Here is an 18,793-nt window from a genome sequence, read left to right as displayed (position 1 = left end):
AAAAACAAAGGAATTTAAAAAGGTGCAGTCTAAAAAAAAAAAAAAAAAAAAGTAACAAAATTACACTTTGCTAAAATTTCTATTACTTGCATTGTGCACTAAAACAAAAGTTTAACAAATAGTACTTTAAGCTTAAGATAAGTTTAGTTCTTTGAGCCATCAGCCATCAGGGGGGTAATTCCAAAAAGCAGGTTATGTGACATACTCGGGTATGTTTGAGGATAAGCGAGCGGATAACCTCAGCTTTCGGTTCCAAAATAGGAGGTTACTTTCAGGGTATGTAAGTAACCATAGCAACTTGCTCTCTGAAGATAACCGGAGCAGGTTATGTTCCAGGGTTAGTTTGTTTCAGAGAGGTCACTCAGCATGGCGTGCCCTTTTGATGACGATTCTGTGGATGTAGAAGCACAGATTATACGAGGTGCTTTGCACCGCGAGAGGGTGATAAGGCCACGTATAGATGTGTTTTCATATCCAAATGAATATTTGCACGAGCGTTACAGTTTTTCAAAAGATTCGTTAATTTATTTAAAGAATCTTTTGAAACCTAACATATCAAACGTGACGAACCGCGGGTCAGCGCTTACCACAGAACACATTCTGTGCATTGCTCTTCATTTTTTTTTGCGACAGGGAGTTTTCTATAGAATGTGGCCGATGCAGAGCATGTGGGAAAGGCAACTGTGTGTAGAACCGTTCGTACAGTATGCCTGGCACTGAAGCGGTTTCTACACACTTTTGTACTGTTCCCTGGCCATAAACCTGTGTGCCTTATTAAAGAAGAATTCCACAGAGTGGCAGGTTTGTCCTTTCTATGAGAATCTATAAGTGACATATTAGTTACATACCATTACTTGCTCCAAGCATACTGCGCACACACACACACACACACACTGTGACTTAATTCTTTAATAACATAACTTTAAATTTCAGGGTTCCCAAATGTGATTGGGTGCATTGATGGCACCCACATTCCTATTAAAGCTCCTTCAGTCAATGATGGAGACTATGTTAATAGGAAGTCTGTCCATAGCATCAATGTGCAGGTATCAACTGTTTTTTCACTCCTCAATCGGTGTTAAAAGCATTAAACTCATCACTTGTCCCCACTAATTGGGTAATATGTGATGCGACCCACATCATCACTAATGTTATATTATTCTAATATGGTTATTATATTTATTTTATTGGCATATATAACAGTTATCTGTATAAATTATAAAACACTATGACAAGGTAATGTTTACTTTATTATATTATATATATTTATTTATTACATTTTATATTTTCATCTCACACATGGATCAGCATTTTCTATAATGTCTAAATTCTAAATCAAAATACATATCTGATATGACTAAATATATATTTAGCATCAAACAAACAATATAATTCATATTCTCAAGGATTAAAGATTAAACGAAAAAAATAAAAATGATTGCACAACCATCAATTAGGTGGTGATACGGTATGTTTGAGGATAAGCGAGCGGATAACCTCAGCTTTCGGTTCCAAAATAGGAGGTTACTTTCAGGGTAAGTAACCATAGTAACTTGCTCTTTGAAGATAACCTGCTCCGGAGCAGGTTATGTTCCAGGGTTAGTTTACTTCAGCGCTATCAGCGCACGTGTGATCTACTGACGAGCCTGCAGTGGGTGTGACAGATAGCGCACAACATATAATATTACAATATGTAATATAGATATGCACTAAGCATGTAAACGACCATTGAACAAAAGAAGAAGAAAGAAACAGCATGGCGCGCTTTTTCTTAGCGTCCATTTCCATAGTGACTCATCTATTCGTCGCTCTGTTGAGAATGTCTTGAGTCTTAACCAGGAACATACTCTGAGTTGAATGAACTTACTCCCGGATGCGTTTTTGGAACCACATACCTCGAGTAAGCAAGGTTTGGGGTTAATCAACCGAAAGTTCAGGGTTTAGCTGACGGTAAGTTAACCGTGCTTTCTGGAATACACCCCAGGTGTGTAGCTGTACTGAGCTGTAACCAAATATTAAATAAACAGTCATGATTCTGTTTTGACTAAACATGTCTCAGGGCCCCTGTTCAAGCACCTAACATGCTTACTGTTAAATCTAATATTCATGCACTCAAGTCCATCTGTAAGCTATGGCTTTCAATCATTTCCTTAACCTCTCCGTTTTTGAAACCACTAAGATGTAGCTTCAATTTCAAAACAAATGAGAAACCACAGTAAATAGGAGTTTGTTTTAGTGTCCAAGAACGATGACAAATGTATTCAATAGGAAACAAATGACTTACCGTCTCCTTGTTAGGGAGCAATTCTTTCCGAATCCTAAAAAAGTTTTTCCCATACTGCCTTAAACCTTTTATGAACCGTTTCTGTTGGGAAAAGAAAAGAGAAAAACAGTTCAAATTAGATTTTTAAGCACCCTTAATAATAGACATGAAGCACTACACATACATTAATTACATTGTGAAACGCAACGCGAAGAAAACAATGTTGTGATCTTAATCTGAAAATCTCTGCTTGTGCTAGCACAGCTCAGCTACAGTGAAAAAATGAGGGGAAATGACAACAAAAGCAGGAATAGAAGCCGAGATTAAACCACAGTAGAAACATGATGGCAGCTCGTCTTAAATCTTAGTGAAAGTTCATCAAGGCGATATGCATATGAGGTCACACAACACTAAAGTTCAAAGCCGAAACAGAACTTCAATAAGTTACGACGAATCACAACACACTTCTCCTTAATCTTACAATTTTTACGCTCACACTTCGAACAGCTGCCTGATTCCTGCGTAAAGTACTAGAATTACAAACCCATTTGCTTACAGTTACTGCAAACAAACAGAACTTAAGCTAACAGTGTTTAAATAATCAGGTTTATGAATGTGAAAAACGACTTAAGCTCTAAAACAAGAAGCAAGAACAGTTAATAAATAAAACTATCACTTAATAAAACCATAATAAAATAACTTTTACAACACAAACTAAACTCCAAAAAAAAAAAAAAAAAGATGTGTTTACACAGACTGCTGTAATACAAAAGGAGACTGTGTAGCTTGAATGCTTTTCTATTCCTTTAAGAGCCACAGACTGTGAGCCATAAAAAGCGGAGGCAGAAACATTCATAACCAGCGAAGCAGACAACCAGCAGATTTACTTTCTTGTTCCAGCGGCGAGCCCCACTCCACAGTAATCGCAGTCAACGGTCCTCAACAAACAAAACTGTTTGGAAAGCCCATGAAAAGTCCACTCGGCACACGACCCAAATTTCTACGTCCACTTGTAGGCAGTAACAAAACTGAGGTGCAAATCCACAAAGTCTCCGAAGGTACGTCGTATGACGTTTTTACAAGCAAGAGATAGCTTGTCACTCTCTGCTCCTCCACTACAAAGGGGAAGGCTTTACATGTGATCTTTCTGCTAGAGAGCCTCTGGTCTGTGGCTGGCCGGAAAACCTGTAGCGGAGCTGTGTGATGCATGGAGGATCGCAGCGGTTGTGTCACACATGCATGTTCCGAGAGCTCTCTTTTAAGAGTGTGTGTGCGTGTACATCAACTCTACGTCTGCTCTTCTCATTACACAGACTCCAACCCCCTCATGGTGGTTTTTACAAGGGAACTGTACAGTTTCAGGGAGCACAAACCAATGAGAAAAAGCCAGGGCAATCTTTGTAGAGGTTTTAAACGTGGTTAAAAAAATACAAGTCGACTGCAAAACCAGTCGTAGAGTTCCTCCGGCGCTCTTGGCCAACTTCTCAAATGCATACTGGTTATGTAACCGGGAACTGTTTACACATGGCGTTTTAAAGAACAATCTTCAGTGAGGAAGGGAGCGAATATTACTTGTTTCTCTTAAAAAGATTTGAAAAAGAAACTTGCAATAAATTAGGTGTTTGAGTATAATGAAAATCTTAATTCTGCAAATTAACACTACAAGCTTTTAAAACTACATCTACCCTCGCCAGGGCCTCCGTAATGAGTTGAGATACTTAACCATAGGTGTTAGAAAAAACCCACCACAGACAGCACATTTCATCTGCTGTGGTAAAGAGGCGGATGATTAACCAGTAGGTGGTGCAATGTGCAAAACGAGCGTATGATAATCTTTAAATGCACCTATGACTAAAGTACTAGTTATGAGTTACATGGCAGACTCTCCAAGTACCTAAATTATTTCACTCACTCAATGTTTTTATGGGTGTAACATCGAAGCAAAATAAAAAGGAATGGGGTGCTGAAAATAAGTGGGACAATAATATATAATAATAATAATATTATTATTAATATTAATAATAATATTAATAATAATAATAAGGGACAATAAGTGCTGAAAAAGTTTTTAAGATTAGAGACTATGTATGGTTACCCGGACCAGCATTTGGCACTGTGACCACGGGCCAACAACAGCCACTCAACCAGAACAACTTTAATCTCACACTGACAAGTATCTAACAGCCTCATGTGTTAATGAATCCCCAGCCTGGTGACCACAGGTCTAAGGTGTGTACATGCGGATTTTGTTTAACACATTAAGTGTTAAAGGGATTCCTTGCATGCCTTCATTATCCGAGGTCCTGGATCCTGACCAGGCAGGACAAAAATCAATTACACCTGCCAGAGTGGCGCGTGTTGGCGGCCTGATTATGTCACCTTAATTATGTTTCCACTACTGTAATATTTACAGTGCACTACAGGCAGGCGGCTACGTGCGCGGCTGTCTCGTTCGCTGCATGTCGGCTCCACTTTAAGGCTCCATTTCAGCTGCCTGGGCTCACTGCATTCTGAGCGCAACTAATAAATCATCCACCAATCTGCTCCCTGAATTGCTCTGCCTCTGCTACGATTGCTCCGGTCCGCCGTTGCTAGGCAACAGGGCAGATGACGGGAGGGGCAGGAGAGCGAAGGGGTGAGTGGAGGAGGGGTGAGAGGGGGAGGCAAGCACTAGAGTCACCAGCCGCCCGCTCTGTTGAAACAACAGGCTTCTTTCTGTCAAAAATTGTTCCAGTGAGCTGGCTCTGCTTTCTGCCTCTCTCTCTCTGCTCGACAGTGCTTTATTGTAAAAGAGAGAGGGGAGAAGGGAATACAGCTGAAAAGGCTATTGTGATGCGTGTGCACTTCCTGCCTAAATCATAATTGTTAAAAGCTGCAAAACTGGTTAAGATCATTCGAGCATGTACAAACAGATGGTGTCAGACCACTCCGCACAAAACACACTACGTGTGTCCAACACAAACACACACACACACAAGTGTCTGGCAGTCTTCAAATACCAGGAATGTCTAACATTTAGCTCAATGGCACAAACACAGGGGGGTCTTATGAAATCAGTGTGCTTGGCCTTTTGCTGAGGCTGCTATGGGCGAAGACGAATGAGTGAGTATACAATTAGAGTCATATTATATCACACAAATATGATTCGACATGATGGCACTTTCACACACAAAGCGGCCACAAAGAGATGAGAGCCAGCCCACATCCTGTCCAATTTACCCTTACATACCATCAAAACCACGACAGAAAAGAAGAGAGACATGAGGGAAAACTATCAAACGCCCAGACGTTGTACTAGTCCTATTAATATGAGCAGATGCCTGGAAATGCTTCTAAATCAGGCCGTCTTTGCCTCCGCTTAAACGTTTGCTTAGCCCTCAAGTCTATAAATATGCATAGATTCAGCTAAACCGCAGCCTTTCTTGTGTACGTGTAAAACCAAAGGTGACAGGAAATACTCCAACACACCCTTCTTGCCTGTGCAACTCTCGTGGCAATAAAAAAGTCTTTAAATCTGAGCACAACTGATTCCACTTCACACATAACTAAAATTAATATAAAAAATTAATAACTAAAAACCAGCGTATGTATGCATATGCATAATATATATAAAGAACAAAAGCATTCAAGCTCAAGCAGAGCAAACTGAAAAAATAAAGCAGACAGTGCCAATTACAGTACAGAACATACATACACTTGAGTCGGCCTAAGTTTATCATGTTTATATTGCTTCACATGTTAATGTTGAGAAAAAAATTATATCCACATGCTCTGGAGAAAGTTGGCTCCTCAGTCTAATAACAGTAAGAACACGCGCCGACACAGATGTTCCAGAGACACAAAGGTAACGGTGTGCTAAGCAAAGTTTCTTACAGTGCTTTGTATTTTCTGTGCTTAAAGCACTCTCCCTCGAGGAAGCTTAAAGGAAGCATATGTCATTAAGATCATTTGGCTATCAGATAAGCTCTCTTCTCGGCTCACTCGTATGGAGGACCAAGAGTGCCACTTAAAAATAAAATGAAGAATCAATTTAATCAATTTAATAATTCAAACATAAAAATGTATATAAATAAATCACTTTTTAAATGGACAAATACATATATTTAAAGTTGTTTATTTAATTCGTGTTTTTAAATGTAGATTAATAAAATAATAAAACAAAAAATTTAAAAAGTAATTTTTTAATGTATAAATAGACAAATTTAAAACGTAGATTAATAAAACAATAAAAAGAACATTAATAAATCATTTAAATGCACATTTTAAATCGCTTTTTTAAAAAAGCATTTGGCAAAAGCTTTTCTCTCTTTATTTGCCAATTGCTTTTCTTTGTTGTTTTGCCAAATGCTTTTCTTTATCAATTTGTAAATCGAGTTAAAAAATGCCATTGGACAGTACACACGTGGGAGCAACCAATCATCTTTCGCCTCAATTTGAAGAGCCAACCCCTCTCTCACTTGTAAATGTAACACACACTCTCATTGGACAGTGAGAAAAACTATACACATATACTATACAATTCTGATTTATTTTTCTTTCATATGTGCTTATATGGTATATATATCATTTGGTTTTTTGGTGTCCTTTTGGAGTTTGTAAGTGTCCTTTTTTGGAAAGACATGAAATTTATCTTGAAAAAAGCCTGCAGAAAATACAGATTTTTGAGAATCACCCTTCAATCTTTTGGTTTACTTTGCTGGATATCAGCTTGTTAAGTCGTGACGTAAGAAATGCTGTTTCCGGGTCCAAGCCTCAACTCGTTTCACTTAAGAATACTATCTCAACAGCTGTTTATGAGCACTGTTTATTCATATTACACATTTAAGCTAAACATTTAAAAACTTATGGTGTACACTACAGTCTCCGTGTTCACAGCGTCCCAGACATAAATAATATTTGTTAATATTACTAAACTACATTTGTTAACATTAACAATAGAAAACAGTCCTAAAGCATTTATTAATCTTAGTTAATGTTCATTTAAACAATTACCAATAAAATACATTATTAACATCAAAAGTTGTATCCTATTTGATGGACCTAAGCAAACATGAACTGAAAATGAACAGCTGCATTTTTAATTAACATTATTTTATTAACATTAACAAAGATGAATAAATACTGTAACAAGTTAATTTAATTTTTAATGTTAACTAGTGTAACCTTATTGTAATGTTACCAATAATACTTTTTTTTTTGTTTCATTTTTTGTTCATATTTTTTATGCTTAGTATTATTAGTATTATTTCTAATAAATATTATTATTTGCATTTTTTTATTTATTTAATGGAGAGTTGGAGTGCTAAGTTCATCAAGTGAGCTCTAATAGCTCTCAATCTGCTCAATGTGTACATCAGAAGCGCTGGGGTGGGGTGAGTTCCTCATATACATTATTCCTGAGAAGTCTTAGACACACTTGTCATGAAACCAAAAGTAAAATACACATACTGTACAGTGAGGGGCCTGGGATTCTATTTTGGGGGAATAATAGTATTTTTCCCCCCCGCCGGAGCCTTTCATGTCATTTAGAGAGGTGTTTAATAAGGATGGGCACTAAGAGGATTATGATCCCATTTGGCCATGGCCCCGCTGAGACGGGGGCTTGTGGGGGGCATCCTTCTCACTGTCAAAACTCATTTCCCTCATAAATGATCAGCAAGATGACAATCCCATATTCTGGAAATGTGCTCCAGCCTCCTCTCCTCACTGGGTTAATGAAGACCGAGAGCGAGGCGTCCTGATCAGCCCCGACTGGAAGTCTAAACTCATGTACGTCACAGAGAGAGGAGCTGAACCCTGCTTTTTTGGAGATAATAATAGAAGATGTTTGCATTGCAAAATGTATATAAATGTGATCGTAATTATCAGTAATGGTTTGATCTAGTAGAGTTAGGCATGTTTCACTCATAATAACAGGTTACAGTATTTACACTGCAGCAGCTCTCCATAGGGAAAGCGTAAGTGTAATTGCAAAAATAATTTTGCTACTGAGGTTATTTCTGCTGCACAGAATCTGTTGAGCTATTGAGAAAATACAGAGAACATGTTTATTAACACAATCATTTACACTATAGGCATTTATGAAGTATCATAAAACATTGGAGCAAACTGATCATCTATTGTGCATTTATGTATACTTTTAATCAGTTAGCAGATGTTTTTGTCTAACGAATTACAAATAAATTAAGTTAAAGTACATGAATGTAAATGCTTGTAACTACAGTGGGTATAGAAAAGAATCACCCCCCCCTTTAAAATAGTCACATTTTGTTGCTTTGCATCCTGAAATGAAGACGCACACAGTTTTTGTTTTATCCAGCTGTATTTACAACTTATAACATCCAAGTGAAAGATATCCGCTTGTTAAGTTGTGATGCAAGAAATGCTGTTTCCAGGTCCAAGCCTCAACTTGTTTCACTTAAGAATACTATCTCAACAGCTGTTTATGAGCACTGTTTATTCATATTACACATTTAAGCTAAACATTTAAAAACTTATGGTGTACACTACAGTCTCCGTGTTCACAGCGTCCCAGACATAAATAATCTTTATATTTATTTATTTATATTTATATTTTCATTGTCTGGCCATCTGGGACTTCGGTATGGAGTTAAGGGTTAGGATTATAATTTTTCTGGTAGTATTAGATTACATTGTGAGTGTATATTTGCACCGTTTGATGTTTTCTTCTGGCAGCGTTTGGACCAGAAGCGGTGACGTCAGACTTAACGATCGGATAGCAAATGATAACAAAAATAAACATCTGAAACAAGATAAATGGTCTATGCTTAATTTCGTGAAGTGTGCAATTAATCGCGATTAATCACAGAAAAAGAGTGTGATTAATTTGATTAAAGATTTTAATCTATTGACAGCCCTAATATACATATATATACACACACACACACACACACACACACACACACACACACACGATTTTATTCAGCATATCACATTGGTATATTTTAAAGCTAGATTTTAAGGACATTTTTGTACAATACCTTTTGTACTGTGTTGGGTCACCCATGTAAATTCTGGGTCCTAAAGCAAACCAGTTGAAAACCACTGAGCTAAACAACCAAGTAACCTTCTAAGTGGGTGGTCAGTTCCATGGTCCACAGAAAAAAGTCATAGTCTGCTGTACCAGGGAAGGTTTTAAAATAATCTTCCAATCTCCAAAGAGACGCACCTCTCTTTTTTCATGTACACTGAGATTAATATTAAGTAGGGAGGTGTTTGATTGGAAAAAATGTGCAGGCATCTTCGTTCGCCACTGGGGGGCTGTAGTCTTGCCTGGTTGCCCGCTGCTGCGCACAGCACTTCAATCTGGAGCTTCACGCTGTCATTTGTCAACCCGTGACAAGCCCGAGATAATATGCAGCAGGGCAGAGGAGCAGATAGCAGCCCTCACTGTGGTCATATAACAGACACTCAGAAACACAACACTCTTTTTGTGTTGTGCTTTTTTTCCAGCTTGTTTCTCAAATCCCAGTGAGCTGAATTTTTGGGAATCACAGGCACATTCGAACACAGCCTCTCTTAAAGGGATAGTTCAGCCCAAAATGAAAATCATTTACTCACTTGCAGGTTGTTCCAAATCTGTATGACTTTCTTTTGATTTTTTGAAATGACATGAGAATGATTAAATTACAAGATTTTTGGAGAACTATCTACCTTCTATTTGTTAGGTAATTAACTACACTACCTTCAAAAAGATTTGCTTTTAATAATTTTTAAAAGTCTCTTTTGCTCAGCAAGGCTGCATTTTTTAATAATTAAAAAAAAAAAAACAGTAAAAACCGCAATATTATAAAATATTATAATTTGAAATAGCTTTTCTATGTGAACACATTTACTATTTTAATAACTTTTTAAAAAATAATAGCACAACCATTTCCCAAATAAAAAATGATGCCCTTTTTGGTATGATTACATACCAAGGTTATTATAGTTTTGATTTTTTAAATTAGTTTTATTTTAATATCGTTTTCAAATTTGCTATAAAATTCAGTTTAGTTTTTATTAGTTTCATTAATATTGTTGTTAGTTTTAGTTTAGTTTCAGTTTTAATTAAAGTTTAGCAGAATTAACAGATCACTTCCAGAGCGCAGGCCAAAGAAAGACTAGGCTTAATTTAGCCTTAGTGAGACAAATGTCTAGCGACACAAAATTAAGGCATGCTGAGATTGATTAAATGGTAAAAGTGAACAAATATACGCCAAAATGAAAAAAATCAAGCCTTTTTACTAAATAAATCTACACAAGTTGTGCTGAATGTCATATCTAATGATGTGTATTGAGATATTTAATATGACAATAAATGTGGCCTAATTTGGTTATGATGGTTAGATGTCTTTTTTCTTATTTAACCATAATCATGATATAGTAACTGTCGTTTCTTGCTCACTTTTCCGTGAACAACTGCACATAAATCATAACTGAGATTAGGCATGGGCCGGTATGAGATTTTGACGGTATGATAACCTTAAGCAAAAATATCACGGTTTAACGGTGTCACGGTATTGTTGTTACAGCAGACATGAAAAACAGCGCATACCGCAGGAACGGTATAACGGAAAATGTTAGTGGTTTTGAAACCGTGAAATTTTCAAACTGCGGTATACCTTGATACCGGTAATCGGCCCATGCCTAACTGAGATAATGAAATTCAATAATAACGGCAATTGCATTTAACAGTAAAGGCTCATATTTGAATATGTTCTTTTTATTTATGAAGAATTATAAGCGTGTGTATGATGTGATTTAGCCTATGCACATTTGTCCGAAAGCCTGGCGGAGTGATCACAAGATGCTAGGCTAAAGTTTTGTATTGTTTACAGAAAGGATACGCGTTCTCATCTCTTTTTTCCTGTTAATTATCACGTTGCGCTGCGTATCTTTTTTTCTTCAAAGCACCAACTTAGAATGCCTAATTTTGGTTTGACTGCTTGTGTTACATGAGAAAATAAATAATTTTGCCTACCTGATGTAATAGATTTAATGCGGGTGCGGTTCGGATCGCGACTCACGGTCTTTAATATGTCAAGCGGTTCTGGTCTGGTACAGAATTAAATTAGTGCTGCTGTTGGATAACGAGTCGAGTGTTCTGTTTTAAGTACTGCTGGTGCACGTTTACCAAACAGGACCCGTGCAGTACTCTGCTTTAAACTGCTTTGCGTCTCTCTGTCAGATAACCCCATGTGCGCGATGCGCCATTTACAGGTATTTCCCTAAACCGCCACACAGCTCATATATTTTTCAACCAAGGGGCGAGAATGTAATGATTACGAAAACGATTATTTATTTTTGATAATTATTTTATTTCAGTTAGTTTTTCAATAACTGTTGTTAGTTTCTTTCGTTTTAGTTTTTCAATTATTTTGTCATTTTTTTTATTTCAGTTTACGAAATAGTTTTTTCATCAATCGTTTTCGTCTAAGTTTACGAAAATAACCTTGTTACACACAGTAGTTGTTGAATTAAGATCTGTGTTAAATCGAAAAATGTGTTTTCATGCAATTAGTATTTTCATGATCGACCACTGCTGTTACTTATTAGTGTATTCGATTAGTTAGTTCCAACCCTAAGGTATATAAAAACTCACAGCGGAATATTTTTTCTTACACTGCATTACTAAAATAGCTTACAAGATCAAAGGGTGTTACATATGACATGCCATTTTAGAGTATTATTGCGGGATCTAAAAGAATTCTCCAGATAAACTGTGGCACGGGAAAATAAATAAAATGACACGCTCTTTCTTTCTGCTGCTGAAAGCGCTGCAGGCTAGTCGAACGGAAGAGAGGCCCAGAGGGCTGTGTTGAGCGGCTGAGGGAGACGGGTGACAAGTGACCCTGAAGAGGGGATGAGATTCTGTCATTTCTGAGACAGTCACTGTCACTTTTATTCACATTTCAAAAAGGAGCGATGGAAAAAGAGCAGGAATAATGAGGCTGTGGACCTGCAGGCTGAAAGAGAGAGAGAAAGCGAGGGGTGATAAATAAATGAGGAGCAGCGGGGCTGGTGCATGCGTCCAAGGTCAGGGGTACATTTACACCTGTCCCTCAAGGCTGCAGGGCTGCAAAAGCACAACTTGAAATCAGATCGGGGGAGCGGTGTCCTTGACAGTGCAGCGGTGGCCTGGCTGGGTTAGACGGGGAGGAGGGGGCGGCTTGCCTGCCCCAAACAGCCTCCTGCGGGGTGCGCGCACACCACCGAGAAAAACATCAACAGAGGTGTAATCGAGGCCTGCACTCATGCAGTATTTATTCAGCATCTCTATTATTCATCTCAGACAGACTGTTATACAGTTCGCTTCACACACGCTTCTCCTGCGTACATTAAAAAAACAGGCCCACACTCAGTTAAACATGCCGATGCAAATCGATGCGCACAGGCTAATTGATCTTTTTTAATGGGCTCGCTGGCACCATCAACATGACTCCTATTTTTAAAATTCTGCTTTGTAGCTTTTAGTGAGTGTGTACATATGCACATATATACTCACACAAACATGAGTATTGATTTTACTGGAGGAAAAAACTGCGGCATATTAAAGCCTCTTGGGAGGGAAATGAGGTAGTAAACATTTAGGACACTTCTTGAATATTTGTTTAGAAATCAAGCTCACTTGATGACTATGAAAGGAGTGGGGTTTCGGCACTGGGTGCGGACCATGAAAATGTTATAAGGTCTTTTATATATAAATAAATGGTTTGTCCTGGGCTTCTCTACGATTCTATGTTTGATTCATGTCAATCCTTTCAGAGACTGTTTAATCGCTTTTCAGGCTGTTATCAACACCGCAGATCTCTTTCTATCTTTGTTTTCCTTATATTTTAACGTCTGAAGCACAAAAAGCTTTCAGGTACTTGGATCAAATTTAAGTCTCTAAGACAAGCTGACCAAGACTTTCTTTCCCCCTCCTTTGCTTCTCCCTCACTGGGAAGATTTATTCCACAGGCCATAAACAGGATGCAGCTGCCCTGTTCTGCTGGAGTTGGAATCTTGAGTGCTTTTCAGTGGATGACACAAGGCCAGTAATGCAGCGAAATTTGGCCTTCTCTCGCAACATAATGAAGGAAGTTAACTTGTTCACTCACCACTTCATCCTCTGACCAGCACTTCTCAATCAGCTTGGGGACTGGTTTCTTCACCAGCCGCTGCAGGGCTTTCCCAGCATCATAGCTGCTCTCATGAAGCTGTATGAAAGAAGACAGAGCACAAATTCACATTAATGATAGTTGCTTTGGAAATTTAACTTTACTGTAGTTTGTTAAAATATGAGTACCTTGTAAAGTTACTTTTTTTTGTGTGTGTAAATGTAGTCAGCTATACTACCACTTGCTGTTTAAATGTATAACTATCCAACAATATAATCATCTGAAGAAATCATGTGAAAAAAGTTAGGATGAGAGTATAAAAACTTAATATTTACTAAATGTGTTATTACCAAATGCTAAAAAACTCAATGTGAGCCAACAAAACTAAACACAACTAGTCAATACACTATTTTTACCCTAACTTAAAGACGAAAATACTAAAAAGTAATAAATCCAAGAAAAAAACACCCTAATATAACCTCGTTGAAAATTCTAAAAACTAATATAAATAAAATAAAAAAAGCTAATTTAGCTCTAACTTAAGTAAAAAACAAACAAATAAATAAATACAATGAATAAAATTTGAATAAAACTAGAGAATACCTAAATTTAACTGTTGACAACACTAAATACAACAAATGAACAATAATTTAATCCTAACTTAACATGAAAACTCTAAATTAAAAACAATAAATACAAATAGAAAATGCACAAATTTTCCCTAACTTGAGTCAAAAATGGCAAAATTTTATAAAACTGGAAAATACCCCAATTTAACTGTACTTGAGTAAAAAAAAAAAAAAAAAAACTGAATAGAATGAGTGAAAACAACAACAAAATAAATAAATTAATAAATTAATAAAAACAGAAAACATCCTGATTTAACTATTTAATATCAGCATTTAATTAACTATTTCACTTTTAAAACTGGGCCATGAAAAACAGCAATACATTTTCAAGACACAAAAATAATGGATACTTGATACTAGAAGTGTGACACTACTTTGAAAACAGCTAACTATCACACTAATGCATAAGTTAGTAGTGTGGCTACTAGTAAAGTTAGTAGTGTGGCTACTTTTAGCTAGTTACTCCACAGCCGATTGTTACAATGTGAGGAAACCATCATATTGGATTGCTATCGACTCATTTTTCCCAGTGTAAGGACAGCCTGAACACTATAACAGTGATTGGCTCCCTATAAACGTGTCAGATAGGGTGAGTTTGGACAGCTGGACTGGAAATCTGAAAGCCATTAAGTACTGAGCAGGCAAATGAGTGTGAACTCAAATAACCTAAAATATTCTGCCAAAGAAAGCAACCACGCAAGCCTCAAGGATGACGCCGAAAAACACTGCAATATGACTCAGAACGTCCAGACAAGCTGCTTATTATACTAGCCGTTAACAATGGAGCATTTTGTCGCAAACTGATGTAAGTCACTATTTAAAGGCTTAAAGTTTCCCACATCAGGTTTGTTTACAAAAATGGTTGAACACAGAACAATATCTGGTTGATGTGCAGTGCTAAATCCTTTTTCCTGCATCTCCCCTGGAGACATTGGTCGGTTCAAAACACAATTTAGCATCAGCAATCATTTCTGACATGGCTACAACAAAGCAGCTTGTCAAAGGCAAGCAGGTACCAGACTGAGGCTCGAGGTGGTTTACGCTGAAAGCACACTGGAATTGCAGATGAGTGGAAAAAGGTCAGGAAACGGTGAACCTCAGCTCACATTAATTCTCAGCTTATCCACTTCTCAGACAAAATGGAAATGTCATGTTTATTGCATTTCAGGTTCATTTGTCAAATGCTTTTTTAAAGGCTAGCAAAGACAAGGAGAGGAATTGGTTTGATAATGGCTCACAGGCTGTCCGCCATGGGTGGCATTAGAATATCACGCTGTATGTTCTGTACTCGACCGGGTAACTTGTCCAGTGGGGGCTGATAAATTCGGCTTTGCAAAAAGCTCCGCTGTCAGGGGCCACTACGCATTAATGAAGCCATGAATTACACCCCTCTTGTTCAGAAATCGCAGACATCACTGAGGAGCTATTCAACGCCAATTTACTAGCGTGTTTTGATGGCCCCTGGTGCCTGTGTCTTTCCCGAGGCGAGGCTGTGTTCAGAGAGCGGCAGCCTGTGGTGCACCGCTGAGAAGGTGAACAAATGTGAGTGAAAACGCTGAGGGATTTTTTTTTATCTTTTGACAATTAGGCATGAAGCCTGCTCGGGACATCTTACTTCACTGTGTCTCTTTGGTGCTGGGCGCTTAATTGGCCAAGACAAATTGGGGTTTAGCTGCTGTTCTGAGCAAGTAGAGGGAACTTCGATGCGCAGAAGAGTCTGCTGTATAAAGATGGCATAAACAGACAGATTTGTATGTCACATTTAAATTCCTTTGAAGGTCAAGAAAACGTGTCACGGCCATAAACCACACAATTAATAAAACTGGGAAGTAAATAGAGCCACAAAACCTATGTAATAATCTCTTTTAGACGCAGGGTTCTGTTAAAACGATTTCCTCCTGAGCCTGAATGATTAGTTACATAGAAAATGGCTCTTTCTGAAACCTGTGGTCTCTCTGTTAAACCCATCCACTGCCTGGACCTCTTTGTGGTTTTGACATTATGACATTTTATGGTTTTCTCAACCGTGAGTAATGTGCCTAATTCCTCTTTGTGTTTTTACTAATAAGCTCTACAGTAAAATGACAATAAATACTGGTAATAGCATAACAAAAATGCACTCGGACTGAATCACCACTTATAAAGCGGCAGATCAGATCAGTGCCTGAAAAAGCACTCTGTACAGCAGCAACATTGTGAGGAGGATAAGTCATTTGATACTAAGGAGTCTGATAAATCTACATTCTGATCAATCGACATTGCTGATTATTTACATCTCATGTTTGGTTCTTAGAAAGTGACCAGATAATTAAAACAAAACAAAACAAATCACTAAATAGATCAACAACGTTGACAAAATAAAAAGATAAAAAGAATAATACAGAAAATAATAACAAACATTATCATTATAAAACATTACAATAAAAACGGTAAACAAAACCATAATTTTTTTTAATTAATTTGCTTTGGCGTAGAAGCTAATCACTATCATAATAAAATAACTTTCCATTCTCTGTTTTATGTTTCTCAAATCTAATTTTAGTATTAGTAAAAACAGCACCTGTAATTTTAAATCTGGAGTAAAGGTCAGTTATGTTGTCAGCTTACAGTGTTTAATGCGTTAAGTGTAGTGTCGTCTCGTGAGGCGGCGAGGCAGCCGTCCTCTGTTGACCCCCCATCACACATCCCTGCAAACGCTGCCATGCTCCTGCCAACCACAGAGAGGGAATACTGATGAAGTCAAAGCTGACATTGACACATTGTACAACATTACTGAAAAGCGGGTTGACGTGGGGCTTACCTGGCTGCCCGCAGGTACATGAGCAAGTCACAGTCGTTGACCCCAGGCATCCAGACCAGCTCCTCATTCTCTGTCACGGTCTGACCTCCAGGAGAGGGAAAGGGCTGGAGCTCTGGCAGCCTGGCCTAATTTGGCAAAGAGCAGAGGGGACGGACAGCTGCGGTCACAACACAAATAGCACTAGCAATGAGTGCTAAATATCAATTTTCAAATTCATTTAATCTACACATGCATTGAGCCGATGGAGGGGTGCGAACAATCACGGATGATTAAAAGACCTCACTTGAATTAATGAGGCAACTAAACATTATTCAGCTTCCCCTTGTGTGCAGAAATATTATGTTTAAACTAGATTTTTCTAGGTGACGTTGACGTAAGACGGTTACCATGGAGCGGCTATGTGGTTGCTAAGGTGTTTGTTTAGTTAGTTATCAGGAGGTCATGGGATGCCTAATGCCCAAATATGAGCAAGCACAACTAATAAACTCACAATACTTTTTTGTTTGGGGTTGGTAAGATTTTATGTTTTTGAAAGAAATCACTTATGCTCACAAAGGCTGGGTTTATTTTATGAAAAAAACCCAGCATTTTTTGTAAGATATTATTACAATTTAAGACAACGGTTTTCTCTTTCAATATATTTAAACTTATTTTTTTAAACTTATAACTTATTCCTGCACTGGCAAAACTGAAGATTTTATAGCCATCACTGCAGTCTTCAGTGTCACATGATCCTTCAGATATCATTCTAATATGCTGATTTGGTGCTCAAGAAACATCAACAATGTTAAAAGCACTGGACACACTCAACGACTTAGAACAGCATTAGTATGATTTCACCCATGTTTCTTGTACATTGTGTCCCGAAACCCTAGACTAAACTCCTTCAGCAGAATGTTGCCAGGGTAAAATACAAAAATCATGCGCTCAAATAAATCCTAAGAGCTAACCTCAAAAGTAATTTCCTAACATACAGTGGGTACGGAAAGTATTCAGACCCCCTTAAATTTTTCACTCTTTGTTATATTGCAGCCATTTGCTAAAATCATTTAAGTTAATTTTTTTTCCTCATTAATGTACACACAGCACCCCATATTGACAGAAAAACACAGAATTGTTGACATTTTTGCAGATTTATTAAAAAAGAAAAACTGAAATATCACATGGTCCTAAGTATTCAGACCCTTTGCTGTGACACTCATATATTTAACTCAGGTGCTGTCCATTTCTTCTGATCAGCCTTGAGATGGTTCTACACCTTCATTTGAGTCCAGCTGTGTTTGATTATACTGATTGGACTTGATTAGGAAAGCCACACACCTGTCTATATAAGACCTTACAGCTCACAGTGCATGTCAGAGCAAATGAGAATCATGAGGTCAAAGGAACTGCCTGAAAAGCTCAGAGACAGAATTGTGGCAAGACACAGATCTGGCCAAGGTTACAAAAAAAAATCTGCTGCACTTAAGGTTCCTAAGAGCACAAGGTGCCTCCATAATCCTTAAATGGAAGACATTTGGGACGACCAGAACCCTTCCAATCGAGGGAAAGATGAATGCGGCCAAGTACAGGGATATCCTGGACAAAAACCTTCTCCAGAGTGCTCAGGACCTCAGACTGGGCCGAAGGTTTACCTTCCAACAAGACAATGACCCTAAGCACACAGCTAAAATAACGAAGGAGTGGCTTCACAACAACTCTGTGACTGTTCTTGAATGGCCCAGCCAGAGCCCTGACTTAAACCCAATTGAGCATCTCTGGAGAGACCTAAAAATGGCTGTCCACCAACGTTTACCATCCAACCTGACAGAACTGGAGAGGATCTGCAAGGAGGAATGGCAGAGGATCCCCAAATCCAGGTGTGAAAAACTTGTTGCATCTTTCCCAAAAAGACTCATGGCTGTATTAGATCAAAAGGGTGCTTATACTAAATACTGAGCAAAGGGTCTGAATACGTAGGACCATGTGATATTTCAGTTTTTATTTTTGAATAAATCTG

The 18,793-nt window shown here is 37.9% G+C and overlaps 1 protein-coding gene across 6 annotated transcripts in view; it reads right to left on the bottom strand.

Annotated features, from left to right (window-relative positions):
• Positions 1–18,793, bottom strand: part of LOC107687412 (arginine-glutamic acid dipeptide repeats protein-like) — a 49,566-nt gene that overhangs the window by 18,960 nt on the left and 11,813 nt on the right. For all 6 annotated transcript variants that reach the window (XM_016484737.1, XM_016484739.1, XM_016484736.1 and 3 more), the window contains 4 exons: positions 16,795–16,919; positions 16,602–16,701; positions 13,366–13,464; positions 2,285–2,365 (listed from right to left, as the gene is read on the bottom strand). In XM_016484737.1, coding sequence (XP_016340223.1) covers positions 2,285–2,365; positions 13,366–13,464; positions 16,602–16,701; positions 16,795–16,919 — 405 coding nt within the window. The remainder of the gene's footprint in view (positions 1–2,284; positions 2,366–13,365; positions 13,465–16,601; positions 16,702–16,794; positions 16,920–18,793) is intronic.

Source organism: Sinocyclocheilus anshuiensis, unplaced genomic scaffold (genome assembly GCF_001515605.1).
Source record: "Sinocyclocheilus anshuiensis isolate Anshui unplaced genomic scaffold, SAMN03320099.WGS_v1.1 scaffold1114, whole genome shotgun sequence".
NCBI lineage: Eukaryota > Metazoa > Chordata > Actinopteri > Cypriniformes > Cyprinidae > Sinocyclocheilus > Sinocyclocheilus anshuiensis.
The sequence above is the reverse complement of the archived record's forward strand: the minus strand, read 5'-3'. Positions and strand labels throughout refer to the sequence as shown.